The sequence below is a fragment of the Poecilia mexicana genome, unplaced genomic scaffold, assembly GCF_051168715.1.
Source record: "Poecilia mexicana isolate PSO_F unplaced genomic scaffold, ASM5116871v1 scaffold_6, whole genome shotgun sequence".
NCBI classification, from domain to species: domain Eukaryota; kingdom Metazoa; phylum Chordata; class Actinopteri; order Cyprinodontiformes; family Poeciliidae; genus Poecilia; species Poecilia mexicana.
The window spans coordinates 29,869,177-29,885,512 of record NW_028263375.1 but is presented as its reverse complement, the minus strand read 5'-3'; the positions used below and the strand labels follow the sequence as shown (position 1 = coordinate 29,885,512).

Sequence of the window (16,336 nt, the reverse complement as noted above, 5' to 3'; positions counted from 1 at the left end):
TCGAGTATTTTCATTATTATTTTTTATAGCAGTTCGGGAGTAATCTGACATACTAAGAACGTGGGTTGCTGTGCAACGAGTGACAGTGTGCTAATTACAGCCAGTAGACTTTGCTCCCTTCCTCATTTGTAGGATCGTTCAACATTTTAATGAGCTGCTATCTGCTCTCTGTGTTTATCTTCGCATTACTTTTAACTTCGTGATGAGTTATTGTGCCATTAAGGTCGCCTCCCACTTCAAGCTATATCTGGAAACTTTAATTGGAATTCTCAGCCCTAAGCTGAGGAACATGCTAGGTTAATGTTATACTTTACTAGGAAAGACACCACCGCATGGAAAATAGCCGCTGTTTGTGTGGTAGGTTTAGGAATTATGGTTTGTTGACTAACAATAATAGAGGCACCTAAATGACCAACCAAAAAGAGTTGTGTTGTGATTAAGGATGTGATGGTATGCAACTTTGTACTGAAAAATGTCACATATTACAAACCAATACAGAGTTACTTAATACTTGGACACATGCAAAATGTTAATCTGTGGAGCAAAGTGTGGAGTGCAAGGTTCTGTAGTCCAAATTTAAAAAGTGACACTAAATCAACAGATTTTCAAAATATGCTTTTCATTTATTTTTATTTTGATACCGTCAGAAATGTCTCAAACATCAACAAAAAAATTTAGGCAACACTCCATGAATGTTTTTGATGAGGGAATAACATTTTAACATGCTAGAAAGCTAAGTAAAAAAGACAAGTTCCCATATTGACTTAACAAAATCAACTTCTAATGCGCTTAAAACTTTTTTATTATTATTATTATTTTTAAAAGTTCTATCATTCCTTTTCTTCTTCGACACAAACAGAAAACTATTTTTTTTCCCACTCTTCAGTCCTCTGATGCCTCCCATGTCCCACCTTTATCCCGTAGCACCAGCTGCTTAGAGTGCCGACGCTCTAAAGCAATAAAGCAGACTTGAACGAGCTCAGCATGGCTCTAATATCTGTCAGGCTGATGCGGGGGGGCCAGACGGCTCTCAGAGCGCATGTTTTCCACCCGCTTTATTTCCCCTGTCGTCGCTCACGAGCTCATCAACCTGCGAGCAACAGTCCGCGTGCTAAAACAAAAAAAACAAACGCTTTGTGATGAGTAGTGGAGTATGGACTGATATTTGAAAAGATATAAATAAATAAAAATTGATGACATGCACCTGTAGGACCTTTCCGGCCAGCACTCCGGCCTGCACCAATCGTCTGTTCGCTCCAGTCAGGAATGAGAATGGCCTGACAGGCGCAGGGTGAATATGAAGCATCTCTCTTTGCTATTCTTAGGCGTGGACAGGAGCGCCGGTGCTAAAAATAGGCAGATCATTCCCAACTTCCCCCACCCCCACTGCTGTCAGTCTATTTTTACACAAGCTCAGGCCTTCCCAGGCTATGGCAGTCTTTTCTTAGATTATTATATAATAAACATGAGGCAGCGCTGCGAGTCAGAAGCAGAAGAAGTGCTCTATCAGGCAGTCAAGGGTGAAATACGAACTCTGGTCAGAACCAACATTCAGTAAGCGCATTAATGTCAGGTGAATCTCCTATGATTTCCTTGTTCCTGCCGTGTTCTCTGCTGCTCCTCCTAATCTTGCTGGCTGCTGATTGCTTCACCTGTGCTGCTGCCCATATAAACTCTGGACTGAAGTTATTGGCTTTGGACCCAAAGAGGAACTGTCTAGAGTCAATTATCACAATTAGGAACCAGCGATCAGGCCTGAAATCTGGGAGGAGTGATGGACTCTTACCTGAACCTTCAGAGCCACATAAAGACAGTTACAAAGTCGGCCTTCTATCTCCTGAAGAACATCTCTAGGAGTAAAGAACTAATGTCTCAGTGAGCTCTAGAGAAACTCATCTTCAGTCACATTTATTGCTGTGACAGTGTCTTCACAGGTCTGCCTAACAAATCAATCCTCCAGCTGCAGCTGATCCAGAATGCTGCTGCTGGCGTTCTCACTAAAACTAGGAAGGTAGAGTGCAGAACGATGGAGTTTCTGCACTTTGTGTCATCATCATTGCCAGTTCCCAGCATATGGAACGTTCCCCTCTGTTCGGTCCTGCCAGCGAAACAATCCCAGGTAAAAGAGCATTTTCAGATCCGAGATACGATTCACAATTCTTCCTGTTTGCTTTTTTTTTTTTTTTTTACAAAGTCTAACCAAAAAGTTGCTGCTAAGAAGAAGTTGCCATCCATCCATCCATCTTGCACATTCCCATTTTTGTCAATTGAACTTGTTTCACCTTTCCTGGGATGTGCTTTAGGTTGTGGGTCCGATTCATCCAACATACTTCGCAGAATCGTGAGATTTGAATGATGTCAACTGTTCTTTATGTTGGGCTGCACAACATATCGTGAATATCATCATTTCACACTCAGTGTGCACAGTATTCATGCTGCAAAGGACTGTTTGGAGAGTAATAAGTAGTGAACAATATATATTTGTTTTGATGTTTGTGGTGGAGGGAGAAGCTTGGTAACGTCGAAACTGTGTTACCAAGGTACCAAGGCTCAGAGGAGGAGCTTCATTATTGAAGGCGGAGCTAGGTCCACCCAGGCATTTTGCACAGCTGAATGGTTGCCGTGGAGATTAAGGGATTTCTCTTTCATGTCCAATAGAACCAAGGCAACACTCCAGGTATGTTTTTATTGATGGAATAACATTATAACGTGATGTGAAGCTCAATGTGTTAGTAGCAATGAAACACATAATAAAGTAAATGTAGACTAATAATATTGTAGGGTTGGAGTATAAATATATTTATATAATCCACCCAGTTCAAATAAATCATTAAAAGTACAAAACTTTAATACAGCATTCATGCTGATTTAAAAAAAAAAATTATGTATGCCTCTCACTGGTGTGACAGTAAAAGAACTACGAATCAGATATGAAGGATTTAAAGGGAGAATGAACAGATACCCATGAAGAAACGTGGCTGTTAAAGCAAAAACATGTCTGCCGGAGTCTTGGCAGAGTTTAACCAGCCGGTGGACAGCCTGTCAGCTCGCTGTCGCTGGAAACGAAGGGAAAATTAATGAGTTAGTCTTCAGGAAGACACAACATCATTAAACGGACGGGGGTGAAAAAACAGTAACTGTAAACATTACTGCCTAACTATTGAGACAGACAGCAGCTCTATGTGCAACATGGAGCAGGCGTCTGGCTCCACGGAGGCCCCGACCGGCCGGAACCTGACAGAGAGCTTAGCTAATCTGATGGCAGATCTGTGGAAACGCCCGACTGAATGTCTGAGAGGAGCCGCCATGAACGGGCGACTCGACGGAGAAGGGAACCCCAACGTCGAGGGTTCTCTTCTTCTGAAGCTTTTCAGTGAGCTTCATAAATACTTGTGACAGGGATTCTACTGGGAAAATATGGAGCGGAATTTTGGGAATTTCCTGGTCTGAGTCAGAAGAGGAAAGGGAAAGAGTTTGGAAAAATCTTCAGACTCTGTTCCTGATCCTGCTGTGACATTCCTGTATTCCTTGGTTTTCCTTCTTTCTGTCCTTTTGTTCTTCCTAGTGTCCTTCCTTTTGTCTGTCTGTCCTCTCCTCCCTTCTCCACTTCCTTCTTTATATATATATTTCTTTATGTCCTCCTTTCCCACCTTCCTTCCTTGTATCCTTCTTTTCTTCTTCCTTGCCTTTTTCTTTCTTACTTTCCTTTTTTACTGCCTTCCTTCCTTCCTTCCTTATACATTGCTTCCTTCCCTTCTATCTTTTATCCTGCCTTCTTTCATTCCTTCATTCTTGCTTCCTTCTTTCTTTCCTCCCCCTTTCCTTCCTTCCTTTTTTGCATCCTCCCTTTCTTCCTTCTTTCCTTCCTCCCATTCTTGTGTCCTTCATTCCTTCTTCATTGATTCCTTCCTTTCTTGCATCCTTTCTTTTTTCCCTTCCTTCTTCCCTTCCTCTTTTCTTCCTTCCTTTCACTTTTCCTAAGTGTAAGCTAAAACATTTAGGAGATGTGTTATTAGTTGAGGATAAATCAGCCAGACGTGTTTTTTTTATAAACATTTACTTTAACTAGGCCACAGCTAGAAAATCCTGGAGGAAGTGAATCCTCCCTTGGTATGAGACGAAGCGATGACAAGTCGTTGTCATTTTAAGTCTCTATTATTTCAGTTCTGTTGAATATCTGACACTTGAAGGAGACCGTGCTCCTCGGCGCCGTCAGCTAATTAATTAAAAGCTGCATGCTAATGTGAAAGCTGAGGGGAGAAAACTGGAGCAGGAATCTGGCAGCTCCATGTATCTGATCAGTTAACAATCACATCCAGCTTAATCAGCACTTCAGCTGACAACTATATTCAGAAATATCGCTGTCAGTTTTTTTTTTATACGCAGGATAACAGCAAGTTTGCATTTTTCTTAAATGTAGTGACTGAAAGCAGCTACTTGGTTAGAGGCAGTTCACTCACCCAAGCCAAACGTTTGACTTGCTCACATCATTCACAAACTATTTATAGTCGTGAAAAAATGTAGGATGCCTAATGAAAGTTTTGGTTCTTCATTGGATTATGGTTAAATATCGAGTCCTTTCCACTAAATGAATGAAAGATTTCAGTAGAAATGTGTTTTCTCAGGAATTAGTTAGGACACCCTTAATATCTAATATTTTAGCTCTTTAGGCTAAAATAACGTCACTGGGACATTCTCGTAGCCTTTTACTCAGAGGTGGAACTACATACTAGGAGGGCCGGAGAGTGGGCTGAAATTGATCAAACAGGTCATATATTAATAAAGCAAAAATATTCTGGTCTTCTAGAGTACCTGAAGAACATGTTTTCTTACAATCATCATATTTTTTCTGTCCCAATAAGCATGTCCCTGCTGGAGGGCAAAAAGCTGCTTGTCAACGATCATCATTGGTTTTAACTGTCAAGTTGTCAACATAATGTGTTAAATCTTAAAAGTTATGATACATAAATGGAAAAGGGATGCAGTGGTTTGCTACTAATTGTCAACACTGTGACAACTAAATAACAAGGTTAGGAAAAAGTCTTAATTGGAAAAAAAATAGTGAAGGAGAGGGAACTAGGTCAGTTATGCTAGCTTGACTTTGAAAAGCTAGCAGTGGATGTGCTGTGGAATTTGGTGTTTCTGTTTAGTTAAAGAAAAAGGCGACCCATATAGCAGCTCTCTGGCAGATCATCAGTAGAGCAGGTGTTTAAATTAGCTAATCAAATCCGTATTTTTGTCCACATGCAACTTATGTCCAACTTTTATGTGGTAGTGTGAATGGCCCAATTTGGATCTTTTGACCCCCCCAAAACTCTGATTTGTGCCACTTCCATAGGTGACAGTCAATTGGATCTGATTGTTTTCAAGTCCAAACAGTCGTGTCGCATTTTATCCGACTGTACATCACTGATGTGAGACATGCATCATAGTTCTGCTCCAGAAGAAGCCAGACATGCTAAATCCAGACATAAACAGTGGTCTTTGAAGGCACAGGTTTCTTTGTAATAAAGAACGGAAAATGTTATCACAATATGACAACATGCCCTGTGACAGACTAGTGACCTGTCCAGGGTGACCCGGCCTCTCGCCCCCACTAGGGACAAGGGTGTTAGAAAATGGATGGATGGATGGATGGATGGATGGATGGATGGATGGATGGATGGATGGATGGATGGATGGATGGATGGATGGATGGATGGATGGATGGATGGATGGATGGATGGATGGATTTCCTGATTATTCATGGAACTTCTTTAGAAATGTGGACTGTAGACGCCGACATCAGCATTGGGGACGTCTATGCTGCTGCTACATGTTTAGCATAGAGATGTCACATTAGGCTTGAATAACTTCACTCAGAGACTAACTCCTTTAGCACAACATGAACACAACAGTCATTTCCAGCATCCAATCAAATCATTTTTCAAAGCAAAAACGAACCCCCAGTAGAGCCAGAGGAGTGACTTTGCTGTCCATTGTTGTTGTTTGTGGATGTCGCTGGTGCGTCAGATTTACGGGCGTACCACAAACATGCGAATATAAAGATGAAGCAAATACTTTTTCACAACTTGTCTTTGCAACCCTGTTGTTACACTTTTTTTCATTGTTATATTTTCACCCCTAATGTATTTGTTTTGTATGTTGTTTGTTTTTGTGAGGATAAATTATCTTATTTTTTTAATAAAAACCAGCCATTTTACAGGCATATGTAGATTTTGTTTTTAAAGACACTGTATAGCAGAAGGAAAGTGATGGAGTCTGTGTGACCCCTAGTGGACAAAACCCCCAGAAACAATGCTGTGGGCTGTAGATTCACCATGTTGCTCATTCTGCACCATAACCGTCTAGATATTCCACCGAGATTGTAAAGTTACATTCAACACAGCTGCCAATCAGCATTTAAATCAGAGAGCTCAACCTCTCATCTGTACATACATTATACAACAGAGGAAGGTGATCTGAGAGACCGAACCTTTTGCACGCAGGTGAGTTATTATATTACCGACGAATATGACAAAAACTAAAGCCCAGCTCTAAGTGTGCAACAAAATCAGAGGGGACAGTTTTCCACGGCAGAAACTCACAGCTGACCGCTTCTGTCATCTGACCGCCAGACTGGACTGAGGGGAGGATCACATGACAAGGCACGCTCAGTTGGCCAATATATGAGCGAGGCAGCTTCACTGCCTCCCAACATCAAGCCCTGGCATCAAACGGACAGCAGATTGCATTTAAATGGACAAACCACGTAAGAATAAAAGCAGACGCTAGAGGACTGACTGCGCTCCGGCTAAACCGCCATGTTGCATCGACACCGTGCACCGTGCGCGCGCAAATTGAGATGAGCCAGTACAGGCGATAAATGATTAATGGTCAATTTCCCGGTGAGTCTCTGAAATATTGAGAGACAGCCCAGGCGTGTAATGCCAATGTAAATGGGTCTATTTTTAGCGCAGAGGAAGTCATGTGGAACATGCTGTTGGGTGGTGGGTGGGTGCGGGGCGTGGGGGGTTCTTTACTCTTACGGCTCTTAGAGGCATAAGACATGGGACAAAAGATGGGCAGAAATAAACACTCCACCCACATTTGCATGTACAGCCACTTTTCATGTGGAGTATTAAACTTTTAGATACACAGAAAGGGAAATGGAATAAATTATTTCAACACTGGGAAATAGATGGAAAGTCCCTGCTCTCAACCACCACCCCCCTCTAGCCCCCCAGCCCCGCGCATCGCCTGTGGCCTCCTACGCCTATTAAACCTTCTCCTCTCACTTTGCCTCATGAGATTGTTAGAAAGTGAAAGGGAGGGGAAGTGACATGCTAAAACCTCTTTTTAATGATTCTGACGAGAAGGAGGGGGGTTTGGCGGAGTGTCATGGCAGCTGATGGGGGAGAAGGCAGGCGGTCGCCTCACACCATCCAGCAGATGTTTTCATTAATCCCCAACTCAAAGCAAACTTTGAAGTGGTGGTATTATGAGTTTTTCAGGCACATAGTACCATTTTATAGTTAATTCACTGCATTGCCTTCTGTATAAAAATGCTGTTTATATCAAATATCACTGAAAAGAAATTTTACTTTGTAATTTAACGCCTTGATATTGGTCTGCTGTCTCTTTAAAAGATCCTGCTCTTTCTGAAGCTCTGCCTTCAGGAAGTCATCACAACATGGCTCCTCTTTTAACCCTTTAATAACGTTTTTATCAGCATTTCATTGAAAAGTAACTGGTATAATGAGCTCAGCAGACTTCACCAGGTGTTTGATAATTCCTGCTGGCTAGTCTGAAGGAGCTGAGTGAGGGAGTCACGGAGAACGGCTGCTCTGTGAGGCAGAAGTTCGGAGGTTTTGAAAATGGAGCTAACTGAAGGCATTCCTCAAACTTTCGCCATTTCTGACTAAGTTCTCCAAAAATGTAGAAAAGTTAGTTACAGATAAACTTAATTAATGCTTCCAAAAGTTCAAACTCTTTTTCTGACTGTTCAGATCTAGAACACCAGAATTGCTACAGATGTCAGAAAAGCAAATATGAATTCCCTAGACTAAAACAAATTTATAAGTACGATGTTTCTTGATTTTAAAAAAGTGTTTCACACAATCATTCAAGTCATATTTTTAAACCAATTGCAAAAATAGGAAATAGGAGAGCCTTAAGAAGCTTCTTCTGCATCACCTTTCCATATGTAGTTTCATTTGTTTGGCTGCTTGTCACAAACATCTCCAAATTTTAATCAGAAATTCAGCAGCGGTTTGAATATTAAACTCCACAACAAGCCATATAACAGTTGGTTCTTTCACTCTCTTTGAGTCTTTTACAGTTTCCAGTCTTCATTAGAAGTGAAACACATGAAGAAATTATCGGATGAATTGTGAGGGAAAATACTCTTTCTTGGGTGGTCTTAGTATTGTGGTTTTAAATAATGAGCAGCCAGACAAGTGAACAAATATAATAAATGAAAGTCTTTGGTTCACACAACAGAAGCAGATTACTGTGATTTGCATTAACCTGTTCTATGTTTTTAACCCTCCTGGTCTTAGTGTGATGCTCAGTAGGACCGTAGCAGATGTCACGGTCAGATAGCTGCGAATTGTCCTGTCAGACTCTCAGTTCCCGAAACCACTCATACACACAAACACAAAACTTGCTAAAGTACACACGAGCTCAGTGCAACCCCATCGGACCACGCACAAGGTAAAAAGCTGATGACGAGCTCCGTCTCTTAAGACCGTGTGAGAGTTAAACCTATTTCTCTTTGCTAACTGATTGTTTTCTTCTACCTGAGCTGTGTCCTGCTGTGAGGAAGTTATTCATGCTTCACAGTAGTGGTTCAGATATCAAATGTCATGACACAGAAACCAACTCTTGAAGGCTTCTCAGTGTATTTTACTTTCAGTTTATTTGAGTTCATTAATAAGCAGCTATCAGATTTTTTTTTAGCTGTTAAAATGTCAGCTCTCAGCATGTTGAAACTAGGCTGTGATTTTCCACCTGAAAAGTGCTCAGTGGGTGCGACTCAGAGATACTGACATTAGGCTCATTACTTTAAATGTTTCCCTGCAGTATTTTGTGGGGGTGGAGGGGAAGTGAGTTTTATTAAAGCTATGAGCCTTTATTTTGGTTAATTATGACTATTTTTTGTTCAAAGTAAAAGCAAACACCACATTTATAAATAAATAAATAAAAATTTAATAGAGAGATATGAGGTTAATAAAGGTATGTTTAATACCTGCTTAAATGTTATTCATTACATTTTAAGGCAGAGAGTAAATGTGTCTCCCTCTGGTGGCACTAAGGTGTATTGTAACTTATTTCTAGTCGCATTTGGGCCAATCTTAGATATTGTCAATATCCTAAAATAATTGCCTAATTTTTATTTATTTATTTTTTTGCCTAAGTCATTTTCTGGGGGAAAGAAGGGGGGGTCATGTTGTGAATATGACAGTGCACTGTTGTAAACTATTTCTAAAGTTTTGATGACAAGTTTTGTAAATTGTAATTATGGGAGATCAACGATAAAGGACTGGACAAGATTCATATTTATGCATTTACTGTATTTTGTTGACAGACCATGTCCTTGTTATGCAGAAAGGAAAAGACATCACTGCACAGCACAAAGGGAAAGAAATAAAATTACAGTTGGGAACTTGAGACAATCTCCTATACCTCCTGCCTGAGCTACTGTTGTCATCTAAGCAATTCGATTTTCTCACAAATTATCTGTCTCACATTATAATGCCAAAATATAGAGACAATTTAAAAAATATATAGATATAGCAACAGAAAGATATTCAGAATGAATAAAACTGTGCAAATACCAGCTCGAATGTAAAGATTTATTTAATTTGTTGGGAGTGGTGACGTTTTAAAGTCTTAAAGGGGCAGTATTATACAAAATTTACTTTTCTTAGCTTTATATCTTGTTATAATGTCACTCCCTCATGAAAAACAAACATGGAGTGTCGCCTTGATTCTTTCATGCATGCTTAAGAAATCCTTTAATATCTATGGAAACCATTCAGATGTGCATAACGCTTGATGGGACCTAGCTCCGCCTTAGAGGATGAAGCTCCTCCTCTGAGCTGCAGTTTCCAAGTTTCCACCTCACAGAGCAGCTCTCCCCCACGACTCCCTCACTCAGCTCCTTCAGACTAGCCAGCAGCAATTTGCAAACACCTGATGGAACTGTGCATCTGCTGAGCTCTTTGTACAAGCTACTTCTCTGAAGGTGGAGTTTTTAAAGAGACACAGTCCCAATTTCAAGGTGTTAAATTAAGAAGTCAAATTTCTTTCAAGTCTTATTTGATATATGTCACATTTAGGTAAAAAAAAAGGGGGATCTATGGAAGAGTTTCAATAGCAAAACTACTGACCAAAATTAACCTATTGTATGGAAGAATTTAATTGCTAAAAGTCTAAATCATATTGAATCTGAGTGCAAAATTTCACATCTTTGCTATTAAAATTTGAAATGCTCGCTGTCAAAGCTCTAGTTTTCTTTCCAATATATTCTGTTCACACTCAGCTGTGATGCTCCTTACATATAAAACGATATGTTCTCTTCCATATTAATGCCAGATTTATTCCTGATTTCTTTGTGGCTTTTGAATTGCTTGTTTCTTTGAGCAGAGTAAAAAAATAAAGAAACCTTCAAACCTAGCAAATAACTTTGGGTAACTTGGCTCTATCTGCAGCTGGGCAGTGAACAGATAACCCCCATGCTTCATCAGCATGTTCTTTTTCCTGTTTTCCAGGAAGCAGATAAGTGGAACTGACAGGTGTGCAAGTTTCTGGGGGGGGGAAGTGGGAACAGACCACCTGAACCACTGTGGTAAATAGAGCTTAGATGAGCCGATGCCTCACAGTCTGAACTATCCAGACAGGATGAGAGGTTTTTGGTTTCTGCTGGTGCTTGTGTCTGTAGCCAGATCTGAGCGGCTCTTCACTGGGTGAGTTTGACGTTTAAAACTAGCAGTGGCGTTTGTTTTAGCTTTAATTTTGGTATGAACAGAATGTATTAATTAAGCTCATTAACAAACTGTTAAAATACTAATAAATAGCTGAATCAGCATTCTGTAAGTAGTTCTTAAAATTAAATAATATCGAGCATCTTTTCACACTGGTGTCTGGAGTCTAGATGGCCACATGAAAAGCCACAGCAGGCTGGATTTGGTCCCTGTGCCTTAAATTTGGCACATGTTCCTAAAGACTGTTTCAAGGACCCAGTATTAAATAGTTTCCAGCCACATAGAATCACTTTATAGCATAATCAAATAACTATGATAACTTCAGTTGTAAAAAAAAAGGCTATATGTATCAGCTTACAAGAAAATTTGACTTTGTAATTTAACACCTTGAAACGCCTGTCTCTAAGAAGCTCCTGCTCTTTTTGAAACTCCACCTTCAGGAAGTCGTCACAACATGGCTCCTCTATTAGCCCTTTAACAACATTTTTGCCTGTATTGCACTGAGAAGTAGCTGGTATAATGAGTTCAGCAGCTACGCAGTGGAGCCGGGTGTTTGCTAATTGCTGCTGGCTAGTCTGAAGGAGCTGAGTGGAGGGCACTTGAGGTAGGTCGTCCTTCTGGATTCCAGAGCAGTGGAAGAAAAAAGTGAGGAAAAGGTGTTCAGTTTGTCCTCTGCTAATCTAAATGTATAGCAGCATATCTACAGTGATGTGTTGAACAATTATTTATTGGTGATCAATAGAATCAACCTGCTAACCTACTGTTGATTTACCATGAGGCAACCATTTAAGAAGACATGAAATTGACTGGATCAGATGTGTTTCAGTGACCAGGTCATCAGAATCGATGCCCAGTCGGAGGAACAGATCAAGCTGCTGCAGATTCTGGAGTCTGAGGAAAAATGGAATGTATGTAAACACACACACTACACACACATTTCACACATTTCACACAGTCCCACACAGTCATCCATACATAGCCTCTCTTAGCTGCATGTTGGACTGTTTTATGCTTCACCTTTATTGCATTAAATCACAGATAAGTTTTTCTGTCTTTTATTTTTATTTTTCTTTATATTTTCTTTTAGCTTAATTAAGTAATTATCTCTTACTTGTGCATGAGAGTATGAGGATTTTCAGAATGGCTCATGTGGTATTTGTCTAGGGCAATAAAGTTTGTTCAAAAGAACATAAAAAATCAGACTGAAAAAAGAAAACCCTTGAATGTAAAATGTAGTTTTAAATATTTTTTTCAGTTCACATACTTTTTTTTTCAGTTTCAAATTTATTTTTCTTTTGAACAAACTTTACAGCCCTAATTTAGCTCCATGAAGCACTCTCTCCTAACCACACTTGAAAAAACAGTAGATCTGTAAATCAACCTAAGCTGCTGTGCTCAAACTACAGGTGTCAATCATCTCCTTCCGCTGACTCTCTGATTCCAGCTGGACTTCTGGCGCCACCCGGTGTCCACGGAGCTTCCCGTTGACGTCAGAGTGCCCCGCAGCCACCTTGGTGCCATGAAGGAGTACCTGCACGCCCACAGCATCCCTTTCACTGTCATGATTGACGACGTCCAGGTTGGTAGTCCTCAGAGGTTTACTGGTTGACTCAGAAGGTGACATGAAGTCACGTGTGAGCTTAGCATTGTCTTCCCTGAACATTCAGGAGCTGCTCGATCAGGAGAAAGCTGAGATGAGGGAGAACCTTATCAGGGAGCGTAACACCAGGAACTTCAACTTTGCAGCCTATCATCCTCTGGAGACGGTACGACTCACACATCGGCAAATCGTTTATTTATTTATTCTGGCTGAAATAAACTCCAAATTCACGATTGTGAACTGCAACCGATGACTTTCATGTCTCCACAATGTGATGGAATGGAAAAGTTTTACAGCTGGAGCTGTTGCTGAAAGGTTTCGTCTACAGAGATGTCTCTGACTGTGACCATGGAAACTGTGCTGGTGATTTGACATCTCTTGCTACAATGTAATAACAGTCAGTTTTGTGCCGTACTTCTTTCCACATTTTGTTGTGTACATAACTCTTTTGTCTCTCTTTAAAAAAAGAAGCAAAAACCAATGTGACCACTATCATGTTTTACTGTTCGGGTTGTGTATTCAGTGTCGGGCAGTGTTAGCCACACACCGCATTTTGCATGTAGGTTAAAGTTTAGTCTCGTGTGACCAGAGCGCCTTTTTACTGTGTTCCTTACATGGCTTGAGAAAAACTACAACCTGGACTTTGTGTGGCGTTGTTTCACAATGGCTTTCTTCTTACAAACATTCCAAAACGGTCAGATTTGTTGAGTGAACTTATCACTGTCCAGTCAACAGATTCTCCCATCTGAGCTAGCTCTTTCTGCGTTACCATGGGCCTCTCTCCTCCTTTGATAAATGTTCTTCTTGTCTTGTCTATCACTTCAGGTCAGCGTTCTCAAATACCAGTCTTCAAGGGCCGCTGTCCTGCAACTTTCAAATGTGTCACTTGTCCGACACATGTGGATTAAATAGTGAAGCCGCTTCACTAGCACAGTAAAGCTCTACAGAGCTCTGCTAACGGGCTAAAATTGTAATCAAGTGTGCCGAAGCAGAGAGACATCTCAAAGTTGCAAGATACCGGCCATTGAGGACTGGAGTTTGAGATCATTGGTGTAAGGAGAATTTGCCTTCACACTGCAAACAAAAAAACAAATATTTACTATTTATTTTCGTCCCCTTTGTTGCCATTTTATTCCTAATTGTAAAGATTGCCTTACCTGTCTTTGTGTGCTATCAGTGCTATCAAACAGGCTACATGTTTTTGTTGGTCTCAGGTTTTGATCCATCTCCATACAGATCTACAGCTGGATGGACACGCTGGTGGCTCAGCACCCAAACCTGGTGACTAAGCTGGAAATTGGCAGATCTTATGAGAACAGACCCATGTACGTCCTCAAGGTAGGGAAACTGTTGGCTTTGCTTTCATTAGACAACACAATTAGCTTGCGTAGACACCCTGTACTATAACTTCCTTTAAATCAATATGTTACTAACTTTGTATTTAGTTCAGCACTGGAGGCACCAATCGCCCTGCTATCTGGATGGACTTGGGTATTCACTCCAGGGAGTGGGTTTCTCAGGCCACTGGAGTGTGGACGGCCAACAAGGTACAAAACGCCATTGACGATACGTGGGTCTCTATAAGTCTCGCCTGATCTATTTGGTGTGTTTATGAATAATTGTGTCAAATGAGTACATTGTGCTCTCACCCAGATCGCCACTGATTATGGCACCGATGCCTCTCTGACCTCCGTTCTGAACACCATGGACATGTACATGCTTATTGTGGCCAACCCTGATGGTTATGTTTTCTCCCACACCAATGTAAGAAACCACCACTGCTTCAAATTACCGTTTCCTGTTAGAATTTAGATTGTGTGTTCCCACAGCTATAGTCGTACCTCTCCCATTTCTCCATTTTTTAAATAAAAGGGGCACTATTATGTAAAATTGACTTTTTAGAGGAGGCTTAGAGGAGCTTTGTGGTGATGACTACCTGGAGGTGGAGTTTCATAAAGAGCAGGAGTTTCTTAAAGAGACAGAGACCGAATTTCAAGGCATTAAATTACAAAGCCAAATTTCTTTTTAAGTCATATTTGATATATACAACATTTTTATAACAATTGGAGGAAACATAGTTACTTGATTGTGCTATAAAATGGCAATATATGCTTGGGCATAATACTGCCCCTATAAAGAGCTTAATAAAATACTCTATAGGAAACACACTGACTGGTGCTGTGTGATTTACAGGACCGGATGTGGCGTAAGACGCGTTCTCCAAACTCAGGCTCTTTGTGTGTCGGAGTCGATCCCAACAGGAACTGGGATGCAGGATTTGGTGGTCAGTGATTTTCAGTTACAGCAACATCCTTGAATTTGTTTAGCATAACCAGGATATGTTTTCAGTCCAGATCAGTTATTTAAAAAACGGGACAATACATATTAATGAAGGTTAGCATGTAAATATGTAAGATTATAGCCAAGAGACTAAACTTTTGTGTCCAGGTCCCGGTTCCAGTTCCTCTCCCTGCTCTGATGCCTATAGCGGCCCCTTTGCTCACTCTGAGATCGAGGTGAAGAACATTGTGAACCTGGTCCAGAGCCATGGCAACTTCAAGTCCTTCATCTCCGTCCACGCCTACTCCCAGCTCCTCATGTACCCCTATGGCTACACCTGCAAGAGCGCTGCTGATCAGGCTGAGCTGGTATTAAATTAGGCTCTAGAGTAATCCAGGAGAGGGAACACTGAAGATAAACCTTGAACTTACCTTTATGTCGAAAATATTCCTTTTAAGGTAGTCAAACAAATGTTTGAGGTTGCCAGCTGTATCTGTTCACATGCCAGCTGATCTTGAGTCTTTCAGTTTAATTTACTACAAGACCTGGAAAAGCACAGGAATGTCTCATTGGCTGTTGCAAAAGCTAAAAGTTTACTCCACTTAACAACCACCTTAACTTCACCGTAGTAGCACAGATATTGTTAGGTTTTCTTGTGAATATGTAGATAAAACAAAATCTACTATAGAGCGGTACACTACAGATCCTACTCCATCATACCTAGCCTTATTTAAATTTTTTCAGCTGTTAAAATCATACTACGTTTTATAAGACCTGCATTGTTTCTGGCCAACACTTTACACAATTGTACTTTTGGGCACAGGACTATGTTGGCCGTGCTGCAGTGCAGAAGCTCACGTCCCTCTACGGCACCACATACAAGGTTGGAAACATCTGCAACATCATCTGTAAGTAACACTTTCCCTCAGCGCAACATTTCAAACCCTACTACTAATGTATGATCATGTTTGCCATCTTCTTCTTCTCTTTTCAGATCAAGCCAGCGGTGGGAGCATTGACTGGTCCTACGATGTGGGCATCAAATACTCTTTTGCCTTTGAGCTGAGGGACACCGGTTGGTATGGTTTCATCCTTCCTGCCGATCAGATTATCCCGACTGCCTCAGAGACTTGGTTAGCCCTGAAGCACATCATGGAGTATGTTCGTGACCACCCATATTAGTGGGCTATTGATTCTGGGACCAATAAAGCTACTTTTTGTCTCAGTGTATGTTGTGTCTTTGTGTTTTAAGGTTGTATTTAACACATTTGTTATCGGGCTTATGGCACCAGTAGGATGGACGCAAGTCAAGGTTTAGGGCTTTGGGTCAAAGCCTTCAGTTTTATTTGAATTACCATGAACACAGAAGTACTTAAAACTTTGAACTACACTCCCTTTGATCCCCATAAACATATCTGCCAAGTCTGAAGTAAACTGGATAAAAGTTCATGACGGCATTGATAAGAAATAAAAGTCCTCTAAATGTGTC

At 40.8% G+C, this 16,336-nt stretch overlaps 1 protein-coding gene across 1 annotated transcript; it reads left to right on the top strand.

Annotated features, from left to right (window-relative positions):
- Positions 1-10,826: 10,826 nt before the first annotated feature.
- cpa4 (carboxypeptidase A4) lies at positions 10,827-16,077 on the top strand. The gene is made up of 11 exons (XM_014991936.2): positions 10,827-10,949; positions 11,794-11,875; positions 12,412-12,546; positions 12,635-12,733; positions 13,804-13,905; positions 14,013-14,114; positions 14,221-14,331; positions 14,761-14,851; positions 15,016-15,215; positions 15,671-15,755; positions 15,842-16,077. The coding sequence occupies exons 1-11, from the start codon at positions 10,855-10,857 to the stop codon at positions 16,027-16,029; spliced, it is 1,290 nt and encodes a 429-aa protein (XP_014847422.2). The 5' UTR covers positions 10,827-10,854; the 3' UTR covers positions 16,030-16,077.
- Positions 16,078-16,336: the final 259 nt, after the last annotated feature.